This window comes from Ammospiza nelsoni, chromosome 24 (assembly GCF_027579445.1).
Source record: "Ammospiza nelsoni isolate bAmmNel1 chromosome 24, bAmmNel1.pri, whole genome shotgun sequence".
In the NCBI taxonomy this organism is placed as follows: domain Eukaryota; kingdom Metazoa; phylum Chordata; class Aves; order Passeriformes; family Passerellidae; genus Ammospiza; species Ammospiza nelsoni.
Genome location: NC_080656.1, coordinates 4,901,891 through 4,927,568, shown reverse-complemented (window position 1 = coordinate 4,927,568; position 25,678 = coordinate 4,901,891). Strand labels below are relative to the sequence as shown.

Genomic DNA, 25,678 nt, shown 5'->3' with positions numbered 1-25,678 from the left:
AATGAAGGCAAAACGAACCAAAACCAAACCAACCTAAAAAAAAGAAAAAAAAAAAAAAAAAAAAAAAAACAGAAGAAAGAAAACCAAACCGCGCGTGCACGTGCTTTCATTTTCCTTTTTTTTTTTTAATTTTTTTAAATTTTTTTTTTTTTTTTTTTTTCCTTAAAGGAAACCTTCCTTGCTCCCGCCCGCTCCCGCGCATCCCCCACCCACCCTCGGCGGGGCGGGGACACAATCCCGGCCGCGCTCCCTCATCCCTCCCTCATCCCTCCCTCATCCCTCCCCTCGCTCCGGGCCGTGGGCGGTGTCGCCGCCGCTCGGGGCCGTGTGTGGCTGTCCCCGGCGCTGTCCGCAGCCCCCGGCGTGCATGGCCGGGCGATGGCAGCGCGCTGATGGCCCAGCTCGCCATGGCTGCCCGGGACGAGCTCTACAGCAAAGTCATCCCGCGCCGGGGCCGCCAGCAGCGCGCCGGGACCATCAAACATGGCTCTTCGCTGGACATCCTGCTCTCCATGGGCTTCCCCAAAGCACGGGCGTGAGTCGCTGCCCCGCGGGGCTTTGCTGCTCTTTGCTCGCGTTTCGCCGAGCGGGGAGAGGCGGAGGAGCGGCGGGTGGCGCTCGGCTGCGCTGCTCCGGAGCGGAGCGGGGCCGGACGCGGGGAGGGAGCGCCGGGGGAACGAGGATCGAGCTCGGGGAGAGGCGGGGATGCTGTGCCGGAGAGGGGATGAGCTCCCGGAGAGGGGGATGCGCTGCTGGAGCAGGGGGGATGCTCTGCCGGAGCAAAGAGATGCTCTCCCGAGAGGGAAATGAGCTCCCGGAGAGGGAGGATGTACTGCTGGAGCAGGGGGGATGCGCTGCTGGAGCAGGGGGATGCTCTCCCGAGAGAGAAATGAGCTCCCGGAGCGGGGGAATGCTCGACCGGAGACGGGAGATGAGCTCCCGGAGAGGGGCCATGCTCTGCCAGAGCGGCCCGGACAGCGGGAAATGCGCTCCCGGAGCAGGGAGATGCTCTGCCGGATCAAGGGGATGCTGTGCCGGAGCAGGGGGATGCTCTCCCGATGGAGCAATGAGCTCCCGGAGCGGGGTGATGCTCTGCCGGAGAAGGGGGATGCGCTCCTGGAGAAGGGGGGATGCTCTGCCGGAGCGGCCCGGACAGCGGGGGATGCTGTGCCGGAGCAGGGAGATTCTCTCCCGAGGGGAAATGCGCTCCCGGAGCACGGGGAAGCTCTACCGGAGCAAGGGGAAGCTCTACCGGAGCAGGGGATGCTCTCCCGAGAGGGAAATGCGCCGCCGGAGCGGAGGGATGCTCTGCCGGCAGCGGGCAGTGCTCTCTCGGATGCGCTCCCGGAGCGGCCCTTCTCGGAGCAGCCAGGGAAGCGGGGAATGCTCTCCCGGCAGTGGAGGATGCGCTGCCGGGGCAGCGGCGCGATGCTGTCCCGGGCTGGGGGCGATACGGCCTGGAAATGCTCTCTCGGAACGGCCTGGACAGCTGGGAATGCTCTCCCAGAGCAGGGGATGCTCTCCCGGAGCTGGGAATGCTCTCCCGGAGCAGGGGATGCTCTCAGGGAGCAGGGAATGCTCTCCTGGAGCAGGGAATGCTCTCAGGGAGCAGGGAATGCTCTCCCGGAGCAGGGGATGCTCTCCCGGAGCAGGGGATGCTCTCCTGGCGTGGCCCGGGGATGCTCTCCCGGAGCAGGGGATGCTCTCAGGGAGCAGGGAATGCTCTCCTGGAGCAGGGAATGCTCTCAGGGAGCAGGGAATGCTCTCCCGGAGCTGGGAATGCTCTCCCGGAGCAGGAGATGCTCTCCCGGAGCAGGGGATGCTCTCCCGGAGCAGGGGATGCTCTCCTGGCGTGGCCCGAGGATGCTCTAGGGCTGTAGGACCCTCGGGATGCTCCGCTCGCCTCCTCCGGCCGGGCAGGAGCCTCCGGCACTCCGGTCCCTGTGCTGAAGTTTGGGATGGCCAGGGAGGGACCAGAAGTTTTTGCCGCCCAAACTGAAATTGCTTTAGCTCGGACACTCGGGGGATTCGCTTTAAGTCGTGTACAAATCACCCTTAAAGCAGCGGAGCGACAGAAGCGATTTCCATCCCTATCCCGGAGTGGTTCGGTTTATCTTGCCCAATTCACGCCCTGTGTGTGCTTAGGCTTTAAATTAATCAGGCAGCAAGCTAATGACACCTTAATGAGGGAACAGCGGCTGCTGAGGTGGGACTGCTGCTTTGGGATGCAAATGAAACCGGTGGGGATCGGGATGGCTCCTTGAGCTGCCTAAGTTTTCAGTTTGTTGTTGATTCCCATCAGAACTCCGGCGTTCTGCAGCTTCCCTTGTCACAGTTTGTTTTTATTTTAATGTATATATAAATATAGACAGGCACATGCAGTTTAAGGGCATATGTTCCTGGTGGATTCGTGGGATTGCATGGATCCACCAGCACATGCAGGAAATCGTATTTTTATTTTTTGGTGTTTTATTTTGCTGCTTTGCACTCCTTCTGGCAGTCAGTTATCTACTGAGATCAGCACACAGCTTTCAGACACACTGAATGCAAATGAAGAGCAGGGCAGAGCGGTGACTTCATGCTTGGAAGAAAAGATGGTTGGGGAAAAAAAAAAAAAAAGATGTGTATCTTTCAGTGGAGCTGGGATTTAAAAAAAAATCAGCCTGATCCTATGAATGAAAGTGGTTCTTACCTGCACAACAGTGCCATCAAGGCTGCCAGGCAGCCCTGATCCTACCTGACTCAGGAGCTGCGTCTGTGGGCCACATTCCTGCCCTAAAAGCTCTGGCATTTGTTAAAATGAACTCATTGTTTCATCGTGCAAAGAAGAGGAGGTTAAACAGAGGGAGCAAGCCAGAAAAAGGAGTAAAATACCCCTAAATGCAAAAAAAAATTACAGCCAGGTCGGTGGGTAAAGCTGCCTTGAGTTCAGGATATCCCTGTGTGACAGCTCAGCAGAGCAGAGAAGGTTAAACACAGGGAGCAAGCCAGGAAAATGGGCAAAATATCCCTAAATGCAAAAAGTGCCTATTGGGAATACAATTAGGCAGGTGGGTAAAGCTGTATTGATACTGAGTTCAGGATAACCCTGTGAGACAACTCAGCAGAGAGGGTTAAATAGAGGGAGCAAGCCAGAAAAAGGAGCAAAATACCCCTAAATGCACAAAAAATGCAGCCAGGCAGGTGGGGAAAGCTGCCTTGAGCTCAGGATAACCCTGTGTGAGAGCTCAGCTCTGTGCTGGGACAGGCACCACTCATCCCATCGGAAGGAGCGGTGAGCTACAAGTAATTCATCATTAAAATTCAGGCAAAAAGCAAAACGAAAATAAACCCATTAAAATCCAAAGTGGTGCCACCAAGGGTAGGATGAGGATGGAGCACAGGTTTGGGAGCTTGAGAGGGAGGAGGGCACGGCAAAAGGACATTTCCTAAAGGCCCAGAGAATGGTTTTTAACTCTCAGCATTTCTCTGGATGTGGGAATGAGAATACCAAGATGCCAGGGACATAAAATCATCATTTCCCACCAGAGAGGGTAAGGAGATTAAAAACAAAAAATCATTGTCTTCATACAGAGAGGGTAAGGAGAAATAACCTTAAAGCCCTTGTGAGTTTTCCCCCAAAATCTCCCACCTGTGTTTGCTGCCCCAAAACCACAGCTCCAACAGGGAACTCAGTGAAATGGGAACTCTGAGATGGGAATTCAGTGAGATGGGATTTCAGAGAAATGGGAATTCAGTGAAATTGGGATTTCAGGGAGATGGGAATTCAGTGAAATGGGAATTCAGAAATGGGATTTCAGTGAAATGGGAATTAACAGAAATGGGATTTCAGTGAAATGGGATTTCAGTGAAATTGAGAATTCAGTGTGATGGAGAATTCAGTGAAATGGGAATTCAGTGAAATGGGAATTCAGTGAAATGAGATTTCAGTGAAATTAGGATTTCAGCTCTGTGCACACAAACACGAGCCAGGCTGGTACTTAAAAAGTGGTGACCATCTGTTTGGGTGGCTTATGCAAAACAAACGCCCAGGTTGTCAGACAAGTCTGTCAGGCGTGTCACCAAACACCAGCGCTGCCTCCTGGCTCTGCCGCAGCTGGGGGCACTCGGTGGGGACAGACAGACAGACAGGGCAGCTCGGGCAGGGCCACAGGCTGAGCTGAAATCTGCATTTCCAGGGTGAGCGAGCTCCTGGGGTGGGCTCACAGTGCCTGGCTTTGCCTGTAGGTGCTAAAATAATCAAAGGTGGAAGGCTAAATGTGATCTCCAAGTGTTGCTGATAGCTCAGGTAAGGCAGAAACTCTTAAAATAATCAAAGGTGAAAGGCTGAATGTGGTTTCTGAGTGTTGCTGGTGGCTCAGGTAAGGCAGAAATTGTTGAAATAATGGAAGGTGAAAATGTGATTTCCGAAATGTGATCTCCAAGTGTTGCTGGTGGCTCAGGTAAGGCAGAAATTGTTAAAATAATGGAGGGTAAAAAGCTAAATGTGATTTCCAAGTGTTGCTGATAGCTCAGGTAAGGCAGAAATTGTTAAAATAATCAAAGGTGAAAGGCTGAATGTGATTTCCGAGTGTTGCTGGTGGCTCAGGTAAGGCAGAAATTGTTAAAATAATGGAGGGTAAAAAGCTAAATGTGATTTCCAAGTGTTGCTGATAGCTCAGGTAAGGCAGAAATTGTTAAAATAATCAAAGGTGAAAGGCTGAATGTGATTTCCGAGTGTTGCTGGTGGCTCAGGTAAGGCAGAAATTGTTAAAATAATCAAAGGCGAAAGGCTGAATGTGATTTCCGAGTGTTGCTGGTGGCTCAGGTAAGGCAGAAGTTGTTAAAATAATGGAGGGTAAAAAGCTAAATGTGATTTCCAAGTGTTGCTGGTGGCTCAGGTAAGGCAGAAATTGTTAAAATAATGGAAGGTGAAAGGCTGAATGTGATTTCCAAGTGTTGCTGGTGGCTCAGGTAAGGCAGAAATTGTTAAAATATCAAAGGTGAAAGGCTGAATGTGATTTCCGAGTGTTGCTGGTGGCTCAGGTAAGGCAGGAACTGGGCTGGGGCAGGCAAGACCAAGAGAGGATGTCAGGTGGCAATGCCAAACTGCAAGAGGTTCTTTAAAAATCCTTTATTTGTCCATCCCCTGGGTGGTTTATGGGGCTCTGGGGATGTGTCCTTCCTCTCTGAGCTGAGCTGTGACTGCAGTCAATGGCTCTGCGCTGATCCAGGGTCCCCCAGCTCACACTGATACCCGTGAGGTTTTCCCTGTTCCCCTCTCTGAGGAGTTCCAGGGCACAGCTCTGTCTGTTTTCCTCCTTCCCAGCACCAGCTGCATTCAGGGCTCCTCTGAATCACAGGGTGAAGCTCAAACCACTTCTAGAATGTTCTACCTGAGCACCTGCAGCGTGTCATCCCTCTGAACCAGCACCAGGAGCTGCTGCTCTGCCCTGCTGCCAGCACACTGCCATTATCATCATCATCATTATTATTATTATTATTATTATTATTATTATTATTATTATTATTATTATTATTATTATTATTATTATTATTATTATTATTTTATTTTGCAATTAGCCCATTAGATTACGTACTGTCTGGTGTCCCTACCCCCAGGAGTTTCTGGGTGAAGCAGGCAAGGAAGGCAAAGGTGAGGTTAAAATTCCCATTTTGCAATTTGGGCACCAAGAAAAACATTTTACCCTTGTTGACACAATCAAACCCCCAGTGCTCCAATGCCCTAAACACAACAGGAGGATTCTTCCAGAAAGAGATTTCGTACAAATAATATTTCCCAGTCGCCCTAAAATATTATTTATCATCTTGTTATGAATTTCCCATCAGTGGTTCCACCTAATTGTCATCCAGTCTGCCTGCCAGCACCTCTCGCTGTTGTTTATAATCCCTGCATAACCCTGAGAGCAGAGAGAAGAAAAGCACAAAGTAATTTACAGGCCATGAAAACCACAGGGGATCACTTACAGCTCCTGTGCCTGTAGAAGCAATTATTAAAAAATCCATAATGTGTCTATAAAAGGCTGAAATTGAAAAAAAAAAAATAGTGGTGGATTGCAGTTTCATTCAGGATGGAAGGAGACCTTTGGCCAAACTTGAATTATTGAAACATTTCAATAAATTTCAGTTATTCTGCATGGTGCAGAAATCAATGTGGCTCCAGAATCTGCAAGTTTTAAAAGTTCCATGTCAGCCTTTGAACTCTTCCAAAACATCCTCAAAACCAGTTAAAGTTCTAGCACGAGGAAGAATAATCAATCCTGCTTTTTTTGTTTTAATTCTGCGTTCACAGAATGGGTATAGAAATGGATATAATGCATGGATATATAAATGTAATTTACAGGCCATCAAAACCACAGGGGATCACTTACAGCTCCTATGCCTGTAGAAGCAATTATTAAAAAATCCATAATGTGTCTATAAAAGGCTAAAATTGAAAAAAAAAATAGTGGTGGATTGCAGTTTCATTCAGGATGGAAGGAGACCTTTGGCCAAACTTGAATTATTGAAACTTATTCATCCTGCCTGGTGCAGAAATCAATGTGGCTCCAGAATCTGCAAGTTTTCAAAGTTCCATGTCAGCCTTTAAACTCCTCCAAAACATCCTCAAAACCAGTTAAAATTCTAGCATGAGGAAAAATAATTAATCCTGCTTTTTTTTTTTTCATATATTTCCGGGTTCACAGAATGGATATAATGCATAGATATATAAATGGATAAAATTCAAGATGTTTCAGCTGCTGCACACAACTCTGAGATTCTGTTTCAGAAGATATCCAGGCCTAAGAAAATGAAGATAATTCCCTGGTCCATTACTCAGGCTGGGTAAATCACTGCCCACAACACTTAAATTAGAGATAATTTGCTTTTTCTGTCTCTGATAAGCAGAAGAGATGACACAGGTGGCAAAGCTTTCCAAAACTAAATCTTCCTTCCCCTGATGTGGGCCTGGAAAAGGGTTTAACTCTGTGTCCATGAGGAGGAGATAATTCCCCTGGAGCTGGGCAAAACCAGGATTTGCCTTCTCAGGAAGGAGGAGAACTTACAAGCATTAAAGGTTTCATTCCTGCTGAAGAAACGAAGCTCAGTTTTCTGGTGTTTGGGAAGGGATTTTAGCCTGCCAAGACATGTTTTGCTTGGTAACAGACTTAGCAACATCACAGGATTTCAGCACAGCAAGGCTGGAGCTGGATTTGGGAAATGACTGTGTGGAAGTGAAGTGCTGCTCATAATTTTCATTTTTCAAGTGGTTTCTTTTCCTTCCCTTCCCAGCTTTGCCTTCGGGGTGTTTGTTTGCTGCAAATATTCCTGGCTGAAATTCATTCTGTGCAAAGACCCAGCCCGAAACCAGCCCCAAGCCCCTCTTGAGCCCAAGCATTTAAAGGGTTTCCCTGATTGCCAGGATTTTCCTGGGAAACAAATGTGAAGGATTTTCCTGAGAAAAAAATTTGAACAATTTTCCTGATTCCCAGGATTTTTCCTGGGAAACAAATGTGAAGGATTTTACCGATTCCCAGGATTTTTTTGGGAAACAAATGTGAAGGATTTTTCTGGGAAACAAATATGAAGGATTTTCTTGATTCCCAGGATTTTCCTGGGAAACAAATGTGAAGGATTTATCACTTATTTATTACTGTATTATCTATATTATATTAAAGAATACTATACTAAAATATACTAAAGAATACAGAAAGGATACTTACAGAAGGTTAAAAAATAATAATGAAAACTCGTGACTCTTCAGAGTGTGACACAGCTTGGCCCTGATTGGCCAATAAGTCAAAACAATTCACACCAGAGTCCAATGAAACAATCACCTGTGGGTAAACAATCTCCAAACACATTCCAAAGCAGCAAAACACAGGGGAAGCAAATCAGGTAATTATTGTTTTCCTTTTTCTCTGAGGCTTCTCAGCTTCCCAGGAGAAAATCCTGGGCAAAAGGGATTTTTCAGAAAATGTGACGGTGACAGGGAGAGGTTCTGGGAGGTCACTTGCACGAGTGACTCAGCTCTGTGCCCACATCAGGGTTTAGGGGATGGGGCTGGAGCAGTCTGAGCTGCTCTGGGTTGTGTTCTGCAGTTCCTGGGCCAGCCCTGAGGGCTCAGGACTGTTCTGTCCATCTGTGCTGGAGGGGATCCAGCAGGTCTGCAGGACAGGACAGGGAGATGAGGCAGCAGCTGCCAGGGAGGTGCTCTGGGGGAGCTACACAAACTTCCATTTGGGACTCAGTCCGTGGCTGCTCTGCACATGGATTTTATTATTTTTTTTTCCATTGGCTTTACTGCAGTTTCTGCTGTGGGACTGAGGTGATTCCTGCAGGATTCAGGTTGTTCTGGGCCAGTGGCTGCAGTCCATTGGGGTGGGGGGATCTCCATGACACAGTTTAACTCTGTGTCCATGAAGAGGCTCCAGAATCTGGAGGATTCCTTACTTTGGAGGAATTCCTTACTTTGGAGATCCAAAGTGATAAACCACAGAGGGCTCTTTGTTTCCATGTATAATCTGAAAACTGAGGCGCAGAGAAGCTCGGATATCAAACCCACAGTTAGGCTGAGACTTGCACCTGAATCTGTGGAGTTTCAGTCCATTCATACAAGACTTAGCGCAGCAACTCTTTCCATGACATGGTACAACGTTATCAGAGGAAGGGAAACCTCTTATCAGAGTCAAAGGAGACATTTCTGTGATAAGATCTCACTGTAAAATGATAACGGCAGCAGCAGGGCTTGGTGTCACCTCCTCAGTGATTCAGGATGCCGGACACAGAAGTGCCATTAATCAAAGGGACACACAAGTGCCATTAATGAAACCTGATGGCTGGGAGCCCTGGAACAATCTGATATTTGGGGCTGACATCCACAGGGAAAACATTTCTGAGGAAAGGGTTTAAGGACAGAGCACTCCTGTGTGATCATGCTCACAGGGGTCTGAGGGTGAGGGGAGAGATGAGGATCTGACTCCATGTTTCAGAAGGCTTGATTTATTATTTTATTATATGTATTACATTAAAACTATACTCAAAGAATAGAAGAAAGGATTTCATCAGAAGGCTGGCTAAGAATAGAAAAAGAAAGAATGATAACAAAGGTTTGTCTGTCTGAGCCAGCTGACTGTGATTGGCCATTAATCAGAAACAACCCCATGAGACCAATCCCAGATGCACCTGTTGCATTCCACAGCAGCAGATAACCATTGTTTGCATTTTGTTCCTGAGGCCTCCCAGCTTCTCAGGAGGAAAACCCCGAAGGAAAGGATTTTCCATAAAAGATGTTTGTGACAGCCCTGCGCAAATTGCTCAGCCAAGGTCAGGGAGTCCCTGCAGGACTTGCTGTCCCACAGAATGAGCTCGTGGGTGTGTTCAGGGAGAAAAACAAAAATCAAACAAAAATCAAACTCCCCTGTGGTGCCTGCACACCCCGCACTGCACTGGGACCCGGTGTTGGGGTGTGGAGCAGCATCACCATGTGCAGAGAGGCCCTGGCTCAGGCAGCATTCCCTGCATTGCTGAGTTCTGCTTTCCAAGGCTCCCTGGCTTTGGCAAACGCTGACAGAGATGTCAGAGAGTTTCCTGCTCCCCGAGCACTTGGTTTGTTTGGCTATTAAAATTACATGGTGACAAGAAAACATTTCCCTGGGCTTCCGTCCCTCTGATATTTCCTTGTCTCGGAGCCAAGGTCCTGAACTCGATCCTGCCCTCTGCTCCAGGCAGGAGCTCGGAAAGGGCAGCCCAGACCTCACATGTCACTGAGGGAGCCTGAAAAATGGCTCTGAGCCTGCTGAGCCAAAGCCCCAGGCAGTTTAAAACCTGATCCTTAGCATGCAATTCCCTTTCAAGCTCCCTATCAGCTTGCAGGGAAGCAGATATCAGTGTTATCTTTTTTGTATCCCTTTTTCTTTTTCTTCACCTGTCTCCAGACCTGATAGCGCTGTCAGGAGCCAGCTCAAATGCACTGGTGAGATTCTCAAGACAAAGAGGGGCAGGGAGAAGTCCTGGATTTCAGGCCAGGGATTTCAGATATCCAGCATGTTTGAATGGAGCCTTGTTGGAATTAAATGCTGATTTTCCCTCCCCCTTGGGCAGTGTAAAGCCCTCGGAAAGTTCATCCCTGGATTATTGGTGCCACTTTCCTATGGAGCAGCCTGAGTTCAGAGGATGCTGCAGGGCCCTGAGAGTGGCACAAGTCAGGGGGAATTCCATTGTTTGAAAGATCATGAGCAGGGAAAGGAAAGGGGAAAGGGGAAAGGGGAAAGGGGAAAGGGGAAAGGGGAAGGGAAAGGGAAAAGAGAAAGGGAAAAGAGAAAGGAAAGGAAAGGAAAGGAAAGGAAAGGAAAGGAAAGGAAAGGAAAGGAAAGGAAAGGAAAGGAAAGGAAAGGAAAGGAAAGGAAAGGAAAGGAAAGGAAAGGAAAGGAAAGGAAAGGAAAGGAAAGGAAAGGAAAGGAAAGGAAAGGAAAGGAAAGGAAAGGAAAGGAAAGGAAAGGAAAGGAAAGGAAAGGAAAGGAAAGGAAAGGAAAGGAAAGGAAAGGAAAGGAAAGGAAAGGAAAGGAAAGGAAAGGAAAGGAAAGGAAAGGAAAGGAAAGGAAAGAAGGAAGGAAGGAAGGAAGGAAGAAAGAAAGAAAGAAAGAAAGAAAGAAAGAAAGAAAGAAAGAAAGAAAGAAAGAAAGAAAGAAAGAAAGAAAAGAAAGAAAGAAAGAAAGAGAAGAAAGAAAGAAAGAAAGAAAGAAAGAAAGAAAGAAAGAAAGAAAGAAAGAAAGAAAGAAAGAAAGAAAGAAAGAAAGAAAGAAAGAAAGAAAGAAAGAAAGAAAGAAAGAAAGAAAGAAAGAAAACCCTACAACCATGGTGCTTTTAATATCAACTGCTAACCCTGCTGGCTCTTGAGGATGCTTTAGTGTTTTTAAGTCACTTTAGAAAGTGAATTTGGGCTCTCAGAGTTGAAAACACCGCCGTGGGTTTTAACCAAGAGCTCATCATGGATGCACAGCGTGTGCAGTGCAACTGCAGGAAGAATAGAGACATCCGTGTGTGTGTCTGTGTGCACCAGCCTAATTATCCCCAACAAGCAGAGTCATCAAAGGAGCTGTGCCTCAGCAGCTGACAGAGATTTGGATTCCAGCTCCAAGGCTCTCTGCAGCCTTTGTGTGCTCCACAATGGGCCCCACTGCCACGCCAGGGCTCCCTCAGCCTGCTGCTGCCTCAGCTTTGGGATTTTCTGTTTTTCACATTCTGTGCTGCTTTAGTGTGTGGGGTCTGGGTTCACATCAGGGGATGCTGAGCTCTGTGCACAGAGCAGGGAGACAAAACCATTCCTGCTCCAGCTGGGCACCAGGGACAAATGATCCAAATTCTCAGCCCAGGAGCACAAACCCCGTGGGCTGCAGAGAGAAAAAACAAGCAGGGTGGGAGGTGCCTGGGCTAAAGCTGCAATGGGACAATGAACTGCAAGGTGCAAATGGAGCAGAAACTGATCCCAGGGAGAGACCCCGGGAGCGCTCGTGCATTTTGGGACCATTTTGGTTCATCCTGGGTTCATTTTGGGACCATTTTGGTTCACCTTGGGTTCATTTTGGGGCCATTTTGGTTCATCTTGGGGTCATTTTGGGGCCATTTTGGTTCATCTTGGGTTCATTTTGGGACCATTTTGGTTCACCTTGGGTTCATTTTGGGACCATTTTGGTTCACCTTGGGTGTATTTTGGGGCCATTTTGGTTCATCTTGGGTGCAGCCCTGGCTGGGCTCTTGTGCTGCCCAAGGTGCATCCATGGAGGCCTTTTAATAAATCCCTGCTTTATTCTTTAGCTCTGCCCAGCCTCTGCTCTAGGGCAGCCTGCACAAAGTATCAAGCCCCTCTAGAAACACAGGAAAAGGAAAAGGAAAAGGAAAGAGGAAAAGGGAAAGGGAAAGGAAAAGGAAAAGGAAAAGGAAAAGGAAAAGGAAAAAAAAGAAAAAGATTCCTGGGTGTTTTTCTGTCCCCACCACGTTCTGTGCTGCTGGGGACACAAAGGCTGAGGCTGGGCTGCAGAAAAGTGGAGGGGGGAAAGAAACAGTGAGAAATTGAGGGAATTGCTGGAATTACTGTAACAGAGCAGCTGACAGCCTGCATAAATTGTATTTGAGACCCCTTGGATCTCTTGTCTGTGTGCTTCCCTTCAGACCCACTCTGAACATTTCTCCTGAAGTTTAGCAAGTCCCAGCAGCCAAAGGTGGGGCTTGAGGGGCTGCTGAACCCACAGCTCATGGTACAGAGCTCAGAGACACCAACCTCACACACCTGGGAGCAGGAGTGCTCCTCCATTCCCTGGGAAGCCTCAGAATTCCCATTTCCCACAGAGATTCCCAAAAAACGGTGTTGCAGGTATGACAATAATCTGCCAGGTGTGGCCAGGATTGGAATAAAATTTAAATCAGTAATTATAAACTGAGCCTGGAATGAGGGAGGGGAGATGGGTTTGATGTCTGTGCATTGCCCAGACACCGAATCTGTGCCCTTGGGGCTGAGATCTGGCACTGGCAGCTCCTGGCAGGCCAGGCCCTGTCACAGACATCTTTTATGGAAAATCCTTTCCTTGGGATTTTTCCTCCTGAGAAGCTGGGAGGCCTCAGGGACAAAATGTAAACAATGGTTATCTGCTGCTGTGGAATGCAACAGGTGCATCTGGGATTGGTCTCATGGGGTTGTTTCTAATTAATGGCCAGTCACAATAAACTGGCTCGGACAGAGAGCTGAGCCACAAACCTTTGTTATCACTCTTCTGCTATTCTATTCTTAGCCAGCCTTCTGATTAAATCCTTTCTTCTATTCTTTGAGTATAGTTTTAATGTAATACATATAATAAAATAATAAATCAGCCTTCTGAAACGTGGAGTCAGATCCTCATCTCTCCCCTCACCCTCAGACCCCTGTGAGTGCTGTCACACAGTCCCTGCCAGCAGAACACCCTGGGGATGCTGCTGGAAGGCTGGGGCTGAGCAAACCTTGGGATGTGTGCCCTTGTGCTAAACCCAGAGCCTGGGAACTCTGACAGACACCACAGCCTGGCAGGGAAAGGTTTTCACTGTGTTTCACTCCCACCTATCACCCCTGGCAATCTCAAACAGGGCAAGTGCCACTTCTCACCCTTGCATGGAGCTCTGGTGGTGCTCGGCTCGCCATGACTGTGCAGAATTAATCACTTGGGGCTGCTGACTGTGACATCACTTGCCGGGGGTGTTTGAGGGAGATTTCTCATCCCCTGATGTGTAAAAATGACAATTTTGCTTCCCCTGTGCTCAATGAGACCCAGCAAGTTCTTCCACAACTCATCCCATCAATGGGATGAGCACACTGGAATAGCTGAGAAAGACCAAACATTTCCAGGCATTGAATGGCACTGGGCAGACCTGAAACAGATGAGGTGGTGCTGTTTTCCTCCTGAGCTGCTCCCATTTCACCCCAAACAAAGGGCAAGTGCCACTTCTCACCCTTGCATGGAGCTCTGGTGGTGCTCGGCTCCCCATGACTGTGCAGAATTAATCACTTGGGGCTGCTGACTGTGACATCACTTGCTGGGGGTGTTTGAGGGAGATTTCTCATCCCCTGATGTGTAAAAATGACAATTTTGCTTCCCCTGTGCTCAATGAAACCCAGCAAGTTCTTCCACGACTCAATGGGATGAGCACACTCTGGAATGGCTGAGACCAAGATGTCCCAAACATTTCCAGGCATTGAATGGCACTGGGCAGGCCTGAAACAGATGAGGTGGTGCTGTTTTCCCTCAGAGCTGTTCCCCATTTCACCCTTTTTTTGAAATTTCATGATGCAAATTTCAAGCTGAGGTGAAACCGCCGCAATCATGTCCCCCCTGTGAGCAGAAATCTGATTTTTAGGTAGCCTAAGGAGGGAAGGTAAACATCCTCCCTGCTCCGGGAGCTGACAAAGCTGACACAAACAGGAGCCAGAAAGAGCCTCTGGAGGGGAGGATGAGGAGAAGGAAGGGAGAAATCCCAGCACTGCCTCCAAAATCCTTTTTTTCCCCATTGCTGGGTAAATCCACAGCTGCATGAGGAACAGCAACTCCCAGATAATCACCACTCCCGTTTTCCAGACAAATAAATGCAGCTTGAGACAATCCATGGAGGGTTCTGATGCCAGAGAGGGCACCTGAATTAACATTTGCCATCCACAAAGGGCTGTCCAGAGCTGCAGCTCTGAGTGGTGTCAATGATGTCCTGCTCCCTTCTCCCACAATTATATTGGATTTCTGTCTCAAAATCGATAGTTCCTCCTGAGAGGGGCTGCCAAGCCCCAGGAAGTGTCAGCTCACAATTTATCAGCCAGGATAAGCCAGTTCCATTCAGAGAAATCTCCAGCTAACCCAGATTTGGGGCTGGTTCTTACTCATGGGCAGCAGGAGCAAGCCTGGCAGCAAATGGAGTTTACAGCTGCCCCTTAAAAATCACATTTCTGTTCCTTTTACAGAGCTGTATCATAAATGCATTCATTTCTGAGGGGCAAAGCCTTCCAGGAGTGTAAATCAGCCTGGCAGTGTTTCCTTTGTTGGAGCAATAATAACACTCAGCAGCTGAGCATCTTCCCCAGAAATAACCCAACTTTCTTTCCTTTGAGAAATGGGGATTTTGTGCCACTCAGGGAGTGCAGAAAAGCCTGGGCATAAAAAGAGTCAGCGCCAAAGCCTCTGGGAGGGAAAATATAAACCTCAGGTGTTTCACTGCACATTTATGTGTTGGAGAAATGGAGGATTTTATAAATAATGACTCCAGATTCCTGCCTGGAGCTGGGGCACACAATCCTGCTTTTCCAGGCACACAATCCTGCTTTTCCAGGGACATCATCCTGCTTTTCCAGGGACATCATCCTGCTTTTCCAGGCTCATAATCCTGCTTTTCCAGGCACACATTCCTGCTTTTCTAGGTTCATCATCCTGCTTTTCCATGCACATAACCCTGCTTTTCCAGGCTCATAATCCTGCTTTTCCAGGGCCATAATCCTGCTTTTCCAAGCTCATAATCCTGCTTTTCCTGGCACATCATCCTGCTTTTCCAAAGACATAATTCTGCTTTTCCAGGCACTTAATCATGCTTTTCCAGGCTCATAACCCTGCTTTTCCAAGGACATAATTCTGCTTTTCCAGGCTCATCATCCTGCTTTTCCACGCACACATTCCTGCTTTTTCCAAGGACATAATCCTGCTTTTCCAAGGACATAATTTTAAAGTGTTGCTCAGTTTTGGTGAAAAGAGTGTGATTTGCAGGGGGGGGGGAAATACCTGCTCCCCCCTGGTATTGCCTGTTTTCCCCCTGAGATAAAACTCTCAACTTGCAAGGGAAGATCAGCCTTTATGAGGATTCTTAATTTCATCACCCAGCTTCCCAGAGAAGCTATCACAGGGAGGATTTAACTCCCTGATTTTGGGGATCAATGTATTTTTCCCATCTTCCTCTGATTCTTGCCCCAAAGCTGCTCACAGAGAGGATTTAACTCCCTACAAACCCCCTGATTTTGAGGATCAATGCATTTTTCCCATCTTTCTTCCCCAAAGCTGCTCACAGAGAGGATTTAACTCCCTGATTTTGAGGATCAATGCATCTTTCCCATCTTTCCCATCTTCCTTCCCCAAAGCTGCTCACAGAGAGGATTTAACTCCCTACAAACTCCCTGATTTTGGGGATCAATGCATCTTTCCCATATTTCTGCCCCAAAGCTCCTCACAGAGAGGATTTAATTCCCTACAAATCCTCCCTACAAACTCCCTGATTCTGGAGAACATTGCACCTTTCCCATCTTCCTGCCCCAAAGCTCCTCATCCTCATTGACATCAGAGCACTTCCAGCCCCTGGGGATTCCTGGGGACAGGATGAGGTGCTGGAAACGCAGACTCTGCCTGGGATTCAGCTGGACTCACATATTCCTGCTGGAATCTGCCAGCTTTTCTGGCACTTTCTGGATTTACAGGAGTTTCTGGCACAGCCTGTGCCTCCTCTGGAAGTGCCTCCCACGTGGAGGAATTTTCTCCTCGCCCTGGCTGTGTCCTGCCAGGTTTCTGCTGTGACTCAGCCTGACCAAGGGCACGGGCACTGCTGAGATCCTTCTCCATCTCCTCCTGGGCAGCCCCAGGGAGCAGCTGCTGATTCCTTTGCTCCTTCTGGGTGTTCACGCAGCCCCATCTGCTGCAAAGGGAGCGTTCGAAGGGCAGGGCCGAGGCTGCCCAGAGAAAATGTGACAGCAGGAGGGGGGGGAAATGAGGAATTTTTCACAGAAAGCCCCAAAGAGCCTGAGGGAGGCTGGCAGGGCTGGGTTTGGCAGTAAATTCTGGGATCACAAAGCATGGGGACAGGATTGCCATGTCTTAATATTTCCTCCTTCTTCTCACCCCCACCAATCTCCATGACAAATGCAGATCAAATCCTCCTGGAGCTGCTGCTCCTCCAAGCAGAGGAGCTTTGCTGAGGTGCCATGGGATTTCCCTGCATGACAGCTCAGGAATTTTACAGATTTGCTGTCAGCAGCTTGTTCTGGGGGAGGAGGATGGCAGAGATGTCACCTCAGCCCCTCCTCACTGCCAGGGGGGCTCTGCAGGGGTCTTGGTTTGGAAAGCCAGGAATCTGCTAAGGAAGGCAGGAGCCTCCCCTGAAATGGAGAATGTGAACCCTCCCCACCCCTCCGAATTGTTATAAATTTGAAATTAAGGGGCTCTCAGGCAAAAATATGGGAGCAGGAAATAACAGTTCTTTAATAGGGAAGGAAAAAAAATAAAAAGATAAAATAAACAATGCAGTACACTTGAACAACACTGCCAGAGTCAGAGCCCAACCTGACACCCTGTGGGTCAGGCTGTTGGCAGCAGTCCCAGTGGAATTGTGGCTCAGCCCTCCTGCAGTGTCAGGGGTGGCTCTGCTGGAGCAGGGATCCTGGAGAAAGGTGCAGTCTCTGCCTCTGGAGATCCAGGGGCAGAGGCAGCTGCTGTTCCTCTGGGGAATCCAGTGGAGAAGCCGTGCTGGTGTTCCAGAATCTCCAGATTATATCCAGGCAGGAATGCTTGGCTGGTGTTCCAGAATCTCCAGATTCTATCCAGGCAGGAATGCTTGGCTGGTGTTCCAGAATCTCCAGATTATATCCAGGCAGGAATGCTTGGCTGGTGTTCCAGAATCTCCAGATTATATCCAGGCAGGAATGCTTGGCTGGTGTTCCAGAATCTCCAGATTACATCCAGGTAGGAATGCTTGGCTCCTCCCTCTGGGCTCACATCTCCCAATGGGATGCTGTAGTTCTTATCAGCCATGCAGTGACATTCAATAGCTGTTATCAGCTGGTGTGCCCTCAGAGGGAGGAGTGATTGTGATCACTCAGAGAGAGAGATAAGGCAACTGCCCACTTGACAAAGGTAATCTGCCATACAGATGGTAACAGAACACATCTTGCATTGCAACCTGGAACAGCAGGGTGGGGAGGGATGAGAGCAGGGAGTGCAGAGCACCCAACCCAAACCCAGCACCCAAAACCCTCTCATACCTCTGTGGGAGTGGGGAGGACACTCACAGGCTGTTTTATCCCTTCTGACAGCAAAAAGTCGCTTGAAAACCTTCTCAGATCTCACAGGAAGCTGAAATGAGCAACAAAACTGGGCCACCAGAGCAGAAAAAACATCTTGCCTGGTTCCTGGAGCTAGAGACAGCTCCAAGTGCAGGGTGCTGCCTTTTCTGGGCTTCAGGAGGGCAGTAACTCCCTGACTCATGGGTGTTCTGGAGGATAAATCCACCAAAGATATGAGCTGTGACAGGGATGGGGCACAGGAGTTGTGTGTGGACCACAAAAAGGGCAGGATTCCACAAAAAGGGCAGGATTCCACAAAAAAGGCAGGATTCCACAAAAAGGGGAGGATTCCACAAAAAGGACAGGATTCCCCCTTGGATCACCAAAAGCCAAAAAAAAAAAAAATCCCCTAAAAATTTAACTTAGCAGTATATGGGAGGAAGTTGTGTTGCTGGGGTTTGGGTTTATTCACTGAAAGGAACAAATTCTGAAATCTGAGGGCTTTGCTGTGTCTGGAAGCCAGGGTCTCTGTGGAAGTGCAGGAGGGATGAGCTGAAGCCAGCAGCCACTCTGGAAGCCTTGGCTGAGGGAGGCTCAGTGTCTCTGCACATTAAGCGCCTCCCTGAGCACAAAAGCATTTTAAGGTTTTTGCCTGAGAACACAAAGAGAGGCTCTGGCAGCACTGGGTGGTTTGGATTTGCCATCAGGCCATAAATAACCACAAAATGTGCTCTTAGGTGGAAATTAGCTGCTGTTCCAGGCATCCACCTCAACCCTCCACCCACTGGATATTATTTCAGTTCTGCTGCAGCACATCCCCAAACCTTGCAGGACTTTTGATGTGACTTTCATTTCTGTAAAAAACATGAAATTTTGTGGTTTTTCAGGCTGGATGTAAGTGATGGTGAGGAAGCAATCCTTTTTCCATGCTGCTTTATCTTCCCCTTGCTTGCAGCACATTAGCTCTGAGTGTCAGGAGCACGCAGGGAGTTTATTTGTGGAATATCTCTCTAATCACTGAAGGATCTGAAGCAGCTGAACAATTTAGATGATCTTAGGAAAACGGGATTGAGTGTTGTGATTAGATAATTGTCCCTTTGCTTCAAGGTGTGAGTCAAAGCAGAGACAAGTTCTTGGTTGCAATGAAAATTCCTGAAAATTGTGACTTTGGTGGTGGTGGTGGTAAAACAAGCAGAGAATATCGACAGCATCCCAGCCAGGTTTGGGAGCTGCTGAGGGATGGTTAAGGGAAAAATATTCCTGTCATTTTTGCAGTTTGGGGCAAAGTCTTCGAGGTGTGAGTCAAAGCAGAGACAAGTTTTTGCCATGAAAATTCCTGAAGACTGTGGCTTTTTGGCGGTGATGATAAAACAAGCAGAGAATATCGGCAGCATCCCAGCCACGTTTGGGAACTGGGATGTTTAAGGGGTAAATATTCCTGTCATTTTTCCTGCATTAAACATCCTGCTGAGGGATGGTTAAGGGATAAATATTCCTGTGATTTTTGGAGTTTAGTAAAAAGTTGGGCAAAGGGAAAGCTCCCAGTTCCTCACCTGTAGATTCCACCTCAGGGGAGGAACCCAGGATGGATTTTGGTGACAAAGGATCCAGAGGTGCTGCTCAAGCTCAAACACACGAGCAGCTCCAGGGTCACTCAGCACAGCCAAATTCCAAAATTTGGAACAATTTTGGTTTTTAATCCAGTGCAGGGTGGACTCTGGTGCTGGAGTTACCATGAGCTAAGGGCCATTCCACAGCAGAGCTGCTCGATTTTCTTATCTGGATCAGAGGCTCTCATTTAATTTCATTTCTTCCTGGGTGTTGACCAAGGTGTTGAGCTGCTGAGGGATGTTTAAGGGATAAATATTTCTGTTATTTTTGAAGTTTAAGGCAAAGTTGGGCAGAGGGGATGCTCCCAGCAGCCACACAGGCCCCCACATGTGATCCCACCTTGGTGGATGAACCCTGGATGGATTTTGCTGACAAAGGATTCTGAGGTGCTGCACAAGCTCTGAGGTCACTCAGCACAGCCTTGGAGCAATTTTATTTTCAATCCAGTGCAGGGTGGGCTCTGCTGGGAGCCCTTTGGTGTTACTGTGAGCAGAGCTGCTCGATTCTCTTATCTGGATCAGCTCTCGTTTCATTTCCTGGGCGTTGATCAGGGAGGGTTTTTCTCTGCTGTCTCGGTGCATCCTGTTTTGGGCTGAAATGTGCAATTCCATGCCCTGGCTCTGCTCACTGCTGGGCCCTCATCTCCTGCTGGAGGAGCAGGGTTTGAGCACAGGCATTGCCCTGGAGGAGCTGGGGCTGCTCTGCCTTCGCGGCAGGGTGAGGAAGGCTCAGAAATTTCCAGCAGCTTTTCTGCCATCAGCAGGGTGATAAGCGTTATCTCCTTCCCCCTCCACAGCGAGGGGAGTGCAAGGACAGAAGGATGAAGCTTCTGTTTTCCAGACTGGCTGTCAATTTTTTGGGTTTCCACGTGGCAAAGCAGGCGTGTGTGAGCTCTGCCAGGTGCACCCTGCCCTCCTCCAAAACCCTTCCATGGCTGAAATGGGAGCATCCAAAATCTGCACCTGCTCCTGAGCCTGTCCCCTGTCCAAAGCCAAACCAGCAGTCCCATTTGAGCACACAGCCTGGGATGGGATGTCTGACAGAATCTAGGAATTCAGGAGTTGTTTTCAGGGGTGGTTTGGGGCTGGATTTTAAAAAGGATTCAGGTTTCAGACAACAATTCCCTCCCCTCCTTGGTGATTTTCTCAGCACTGTCTTGGCTGCTCCCACTTTCCTGCCTGCCAGATTTGGCTGCATATCTGAACTGACTCCTCTTGTACCTGTGGTGTTATAATGTCGCAGACATCTTTTATGGAAAATCCTTTCCTTAGGATTTTTCTTCCTAAGAAGCTGGGAGGCCTCAGGAACAAAATGTAAACAATGGTTATCTGCTGCTGTGGAATGCAACAGGTGCATCTGGGATTGGTCTTATGTGGTTGTTTCTGATTAATGACCAATCACAGTCAGCTGGCTTGGACAGGGAGCCGAGCCACAAACCTTTGTTATCATTCTTTCCTATTCTATTCTTAGCCAGCCTTCTGATGAAATCCTTTTTTCTACTATTTTAATTTAGTTTTAATATAATATATATAATAAAATAATAAATCAAGCCTAATGAAACATGGAGTCAGATCCTTATCTCTTCCCCAATCCAAAAACCCCTGTGAACACGGTCACATTATAATGCATCTTATAATTCAGAAAAAAAACCAACAAAACTAGGTTTATATTCAACCTTGTTCAGGTTAACCTTTCTCTTTCAATGCTGCTGCTTAAGATCTGGAGATCTGGAGGAGGCAGGGGGATTTAACAACCAGCACAAGAGCTTGCTTTCAAGATGCAGATTGCATTATAGGAAATGAGACGCAATAATCAAAGGAAGTTCTTCATTCTCATTATCAGCTCTCCCCGTCTCGTTTCTCATGGCAGAGCACTTCTGTGTCTGCAGCACAGCCCCTCTCAATTCTCCTCATCCACAGCACAATCACCTTCCCTGAGCCAGCAGGAATTTTTATTTTTTTTGCCTTTACCTTTAAACAACTCATTTTCAAGCCGAGCCAAAGACGCAGCTCCTCTCCCTCAAAAATCAATGGCCATCAGAGCTTCCCTTTGTCTGGCCTCGCCGCCTTGGAGAGGAATCATTCCCTTGCATTCAGGGAATTGATTTTCCTGCCTGCCTTGTGTGCTGCTGATATCCCAGGCAGCTCTGGGAAGGTGATAAGCCTGGCCAGGAGATTGGCAGCTGCTCAGGAGGCCAGGCTGGGAAGGGAAGGTGGAAATGTTGGCAGTGATTGGTGACAATGGATGTCCTGTGCTGGTGGCTGAATAGGATCTGTTTTATTTTATTTTATTTCATTTTATTTTATTTTATTTTATTTTATTTTATTTATTTAAGTTTATATAATTATTAATTATTTATTTTTATCATTACGTTTATATCATTAATATTTCTTTGTTTGTTTATTTAAATGTATGTCTCTTTCCTCCCCACCCCATTAACACTTCCCAGCCCTGCTCCTCAGCTTTGCCAGGGGGTTTTGTGCAGATATTTTCCCTTTTTAGGGTCTCTGCTTTTGCAGAATCTCACATTCCCACGGAGTGGTGGCTCAGAGCACTGAACACACCCCAGGAACATTCCCTGGCTTGATTTCCATCCCTTCCCTGTCCCAGGAGCACAGCAGGAAAATGTTCCTGCTCGGGGCAGGAAACAAAGGTCAGAGCAGAAAAGTGGAGCTGTAATTCTGCCAGCAGCGCTCATTCCTGGGGTCAGCTCTGTCACAGCTCTGCTCTGCTGACAGGTGACCTGGCTGCTCGCCCAGCCCAGGTGAAAAGAACTGTTGAAATACAGGATTTTTGTAGATTTTCGTGAATTTTTGTGGATTTTTGTCGATTTTTTTGTGTCTTCCTGTCCCCCGCTATTTGTGACGCACTCAAAGGAGAGGAACAACAATTCTCCTCCTCCTGAAGTGTGCAAGTCTTAGAGCTGCTCCGACTTATGAAAGGTCAGAGCAGTTCTGAAACTTGCACACCGCTTCTTCTGTTTTTCTGGATCACTTCTGACTTTTAAGTACCTCCACAGCCTGTGCAAGGCATAAGAGAGGGGCAGAAAGCACTGGAGGTCCCTCCTCCCACCCCAGCGCTGATATTTGGGTTTTCTCCCTGCTCTGCCTCCCCCCAGCCCCAGGGAAGCTGTCAGCACCCAGCACGGGGCAGTTTGGCTCCTCTGCACTCCTGAACATGGGCAGAAAAAGGAAAATGCTCCTTCCATGCCTGCAGCACTTCTGCAACTCCCCAGCCCTCCCAAAACGTTAAAAATCTATCCCAACACAACAGATCTTCCCTAGCTGTGAAAATACACAGAAAATTCCTTTTTTCTGTCTATATCCAGGAATATGCAGACATTTATCCACACAAACAATGTTCCCACAACAGATATTTGAAGTGAAGCAGCCATTTGTGGCCAATGTGTGGTTTGCTTTCTTCTGTATTTTTCCCCCCCCTCTACAGCACAAAGCATCAGAACTAGAAGTAGAAACCATGAGACTTTGTTGGTTTGGAAAAAAACATGAAGCGTGACAGCAAACATCACGCAATAAAACTGAAAAATTCATCTGAAACCCCGTGAATTGTGGTGGAGGGTCTGTGGGGGGAAATGATTCAGCCACCAGGAAATTGTGTGCAAAAAGCTGCCACTGGAAACACAAACCTGTCCTACAACACGTTTGTAGGTCTTGCTGACCACACTTGTAGGAGCTTGATGAATAAAATCTCACCTTTGCATGTTTATTAACGTTTCTGTTGGCCAATCCTAATTTTAATTTCCTTCTCTTCATGCATTTGTGCTTTAAGCACAATGTGTGCCAGTAAGTTCCACCACCCAGTGCATCATCTTCAAAGCACTCCAGAGGGCTTGCTGCTGCTTTTAAGCACAAAAACTCTTAAGCTCAGACCTCTGGCTGCCTGAATAAAGATCTGCATCAACTCCAGAGGATGCCCAAAGCTCCTGAGCTTTTATTTTAGGTGTCTTAAACCATATCCAGAAACATCCAAACCTGAGTTCTGGTTCAGCACAGAGGACTGAGTTTTATTGGTAAAATAATAAAGACCTAAAACACATTTGTAGGTCTTGCTGACCACACTTGTAGGAGCTTGATGAATAAAATCTCACCTTTGCACGTTTATTAACGTTTCGGTTGGCCAATCCTAATTTTAATTTCCTTCTCTTCGTGCATTTGTGATTAAGCAAAATGTGCCACACCATGCATCATCTTCAAAGCACTCCAGAGGGCTTGCTGCTGCTTTTAAGCACAAAAACTCTTAAGCTCAGACCTCAGGCTGTCTGAATAAAGATTTGCATCAACTCCAGAGGATGCCCAAAGCTCCTGAGCTTTTATTTTAGGTGGCTTAAGCCATATCCAGAAACATCCAAACCTGAGTTCTGGTTCAGCACAGAGGACTGAGTTTTATTGGTAAAATAATAAAGACCTTAAACACATTTGTAGGTCTTGCTGACCACACTTGTAGGAGCTCGATGAATAAAATCTCACCTTTGCACATTTATTAACGTTTCTGTTGGCCAATCCTAATTTTAATTTCCTTCTCTTCGTGCATTTGTGATTAAGCACAATGTGCCACACCATGCATCATCTTCAAAGCACTCCAGAGGGCTTGCTGCTGCTTTTAAGCACAAAAACTCTTAAGCTCAGACCTCAGGCTGCCTGAATAAAGATCTGCATCAACTCCAGAGGATGCCCAAAGCTCCTGAGCTTTTATTTTAGGTGGCTTAAGCCATATCCAGAAACATCCAAACCTGAGTTCTGGTTCAGCACAGAGGACTGAGTTTTATTGGTAAAACAAAGTCAAACTTTCTGCTTTGCCTCTCTCCCCAAAGATAATCCAAATACTCAAACACTCGTGTGGGTGCTCTCTTATATTTTTATTGGGAGACCTTGCAGACATGGCCCAAACTCTCCTAAATGCATTTGGAAGAGTTTAGTTATTAATCTTAGCGCAAGTTTTGACACTTGGGTCAGACTGATTTAAGCCCTGGCCTTCAGGAGGGATTAACAAAGCCATGGTTCATCTGGGCTGGGCATTTCCTTGCTGTGAGCCCAGGCTGGAGTGTAATTCAGATTTCAAGGATAATTTTGCAAAGACACACAAAACCAATGGGAGCAGAGATCTGGTTGCAGTTAAATCATAGCAAGTACAGTTTAAAATCTACAGTTCAATCTTGCTGATTTTTGAAGGGAAAGATCTGAGGACACAAGTTACCGCAAGCAAGACCTGGGTGGGTATTATGGAGCTCAATTCCCTCTTGATGGCAGGCCAAAAGGCATTTAGCAGAAGTGGGAAATCCCCCTTCCCCCTTTGAGATAAGAAACTTATCTCAACATCTCAGTGTGAGAGTCTTATCTGCCTGGTATTCCCCTGCTCTCCTGGCTGCCAGCACTAAACCCTACACTCCCAACCATCCTGGCAATGCTCTCAGCAGCCCCGGGAGGATGAATGGGTCTCAACTGACCACAAATCTGAAAAATCCTGGCCTTTTCTTCCATCTCCCACCTAGGCTGAATAGCAATCATTATCATCTACAAGCCCAAACTCACTCTCCTCAACTTCTATCTATACACCATAATAACTGCAACTGTTTTCCTCCCCCTAAACACAATTAAAGTCTTAAAACTGTCAACCCTAATGACTGCATGTCAAAAACACTCTGAGCTCAGCCTTGCTGGAACACCTCAGAAATTATTCAGGAGGAGCAGGAGGGATCCATTCCCAGGCAGAGCAGGGATGTGGCTCTGCTGAGGTGTGACCGTGCTCACAGGGGTCTGAGGATGAGGGAAGAGACGAGGATCTGACTCCATGGTTCAGAAGGCTTGATTTATTATTTTATGATATATATTACATTAAAACTACACTAAAAGAATAGAAGGAAAAGTTTCATCTCAGAAGGCTGGCTAAGAATAGGAAAAAAATGATAACAAAGGTTTGTGGCTCGGACAGAGAGAGAGCCAGCTGGGATGTGATTGGCCATTAATTCCAAACATCCACACGAGACCAACCCCAGATGCACCTGTTGCATTCCACAGCAGCAGATAACCATTGCTTGCATTTTGTTCCTGAGGCCTCTCAGCTTCTCAGGAGGAAGAATCCTAAAGAAGGATTTTTCATGAAAAGATGTCTGTGACACTGAGGGATCCACTGAGGCAGAGCAGGGATGTGGCTCTGCTGAGGTACAGCAGAGCTCCAAACCAGCCACAGAGCCCTGGTGCAGTGGGACACACAAATCCCAGTGCCTGATTCCTTGGGTTCTGAGCTGAGCTCGTTCTCAGACAGCTGATAGTGAACTGGAAGTGGAAGGGAAGCAAAATAATCCTGACTCCTAAACCAAGCACCATTTGTGTCACAGACATATTTTATGGAAAATCCTTTCCTTGGGATTTTTTCCTCCTGAGAAGCTGGGAGGCCTCAGGAACAAAATGCAAACAATGGTTATCTGCTGCTGTGAATGCAACAGGTGCATCTGCTCCTGTGGGCAAGGATGGAGCAAACATCTGAACAAATATCAGGGCATCATCTCCCACCCTGCACATT

The 25,678-nt window shown here is 47.5% G+C and overlaps 1 protein-coding gene across 3 annotated transcripts in view; it reads left to right on the top strand.

The window, feature by feature from the left end:
• Positions 1–299: 299 nt before the first annotated feature.
• The window catches only part of UBASH3B (ubiquitin associated and SH3 domain containing B), a 93,798-nt gene continuing 68,419 nt past the window's right edge, over positions 300–25,678 (top strand). For 2 of the 3 annotated variants that reach the window (XR_009419958.1, XM_059488221.1), the window contains exon 1: positions 306–535. Coding sequence is in view for 1 of the 3 variants with exons in the window: in XM_059488221.1 (XP_059344204.1) it covers positions 393–535 (143 nt within the window). In the remaining 2 variants the exon portion in view is untranslated. Of the gene's footprint in view, positions 536–25,678 lie in introns of all 3 variants that reach the window. The other variant, XR_009419959.1, reaches the window with a different exon arrangement.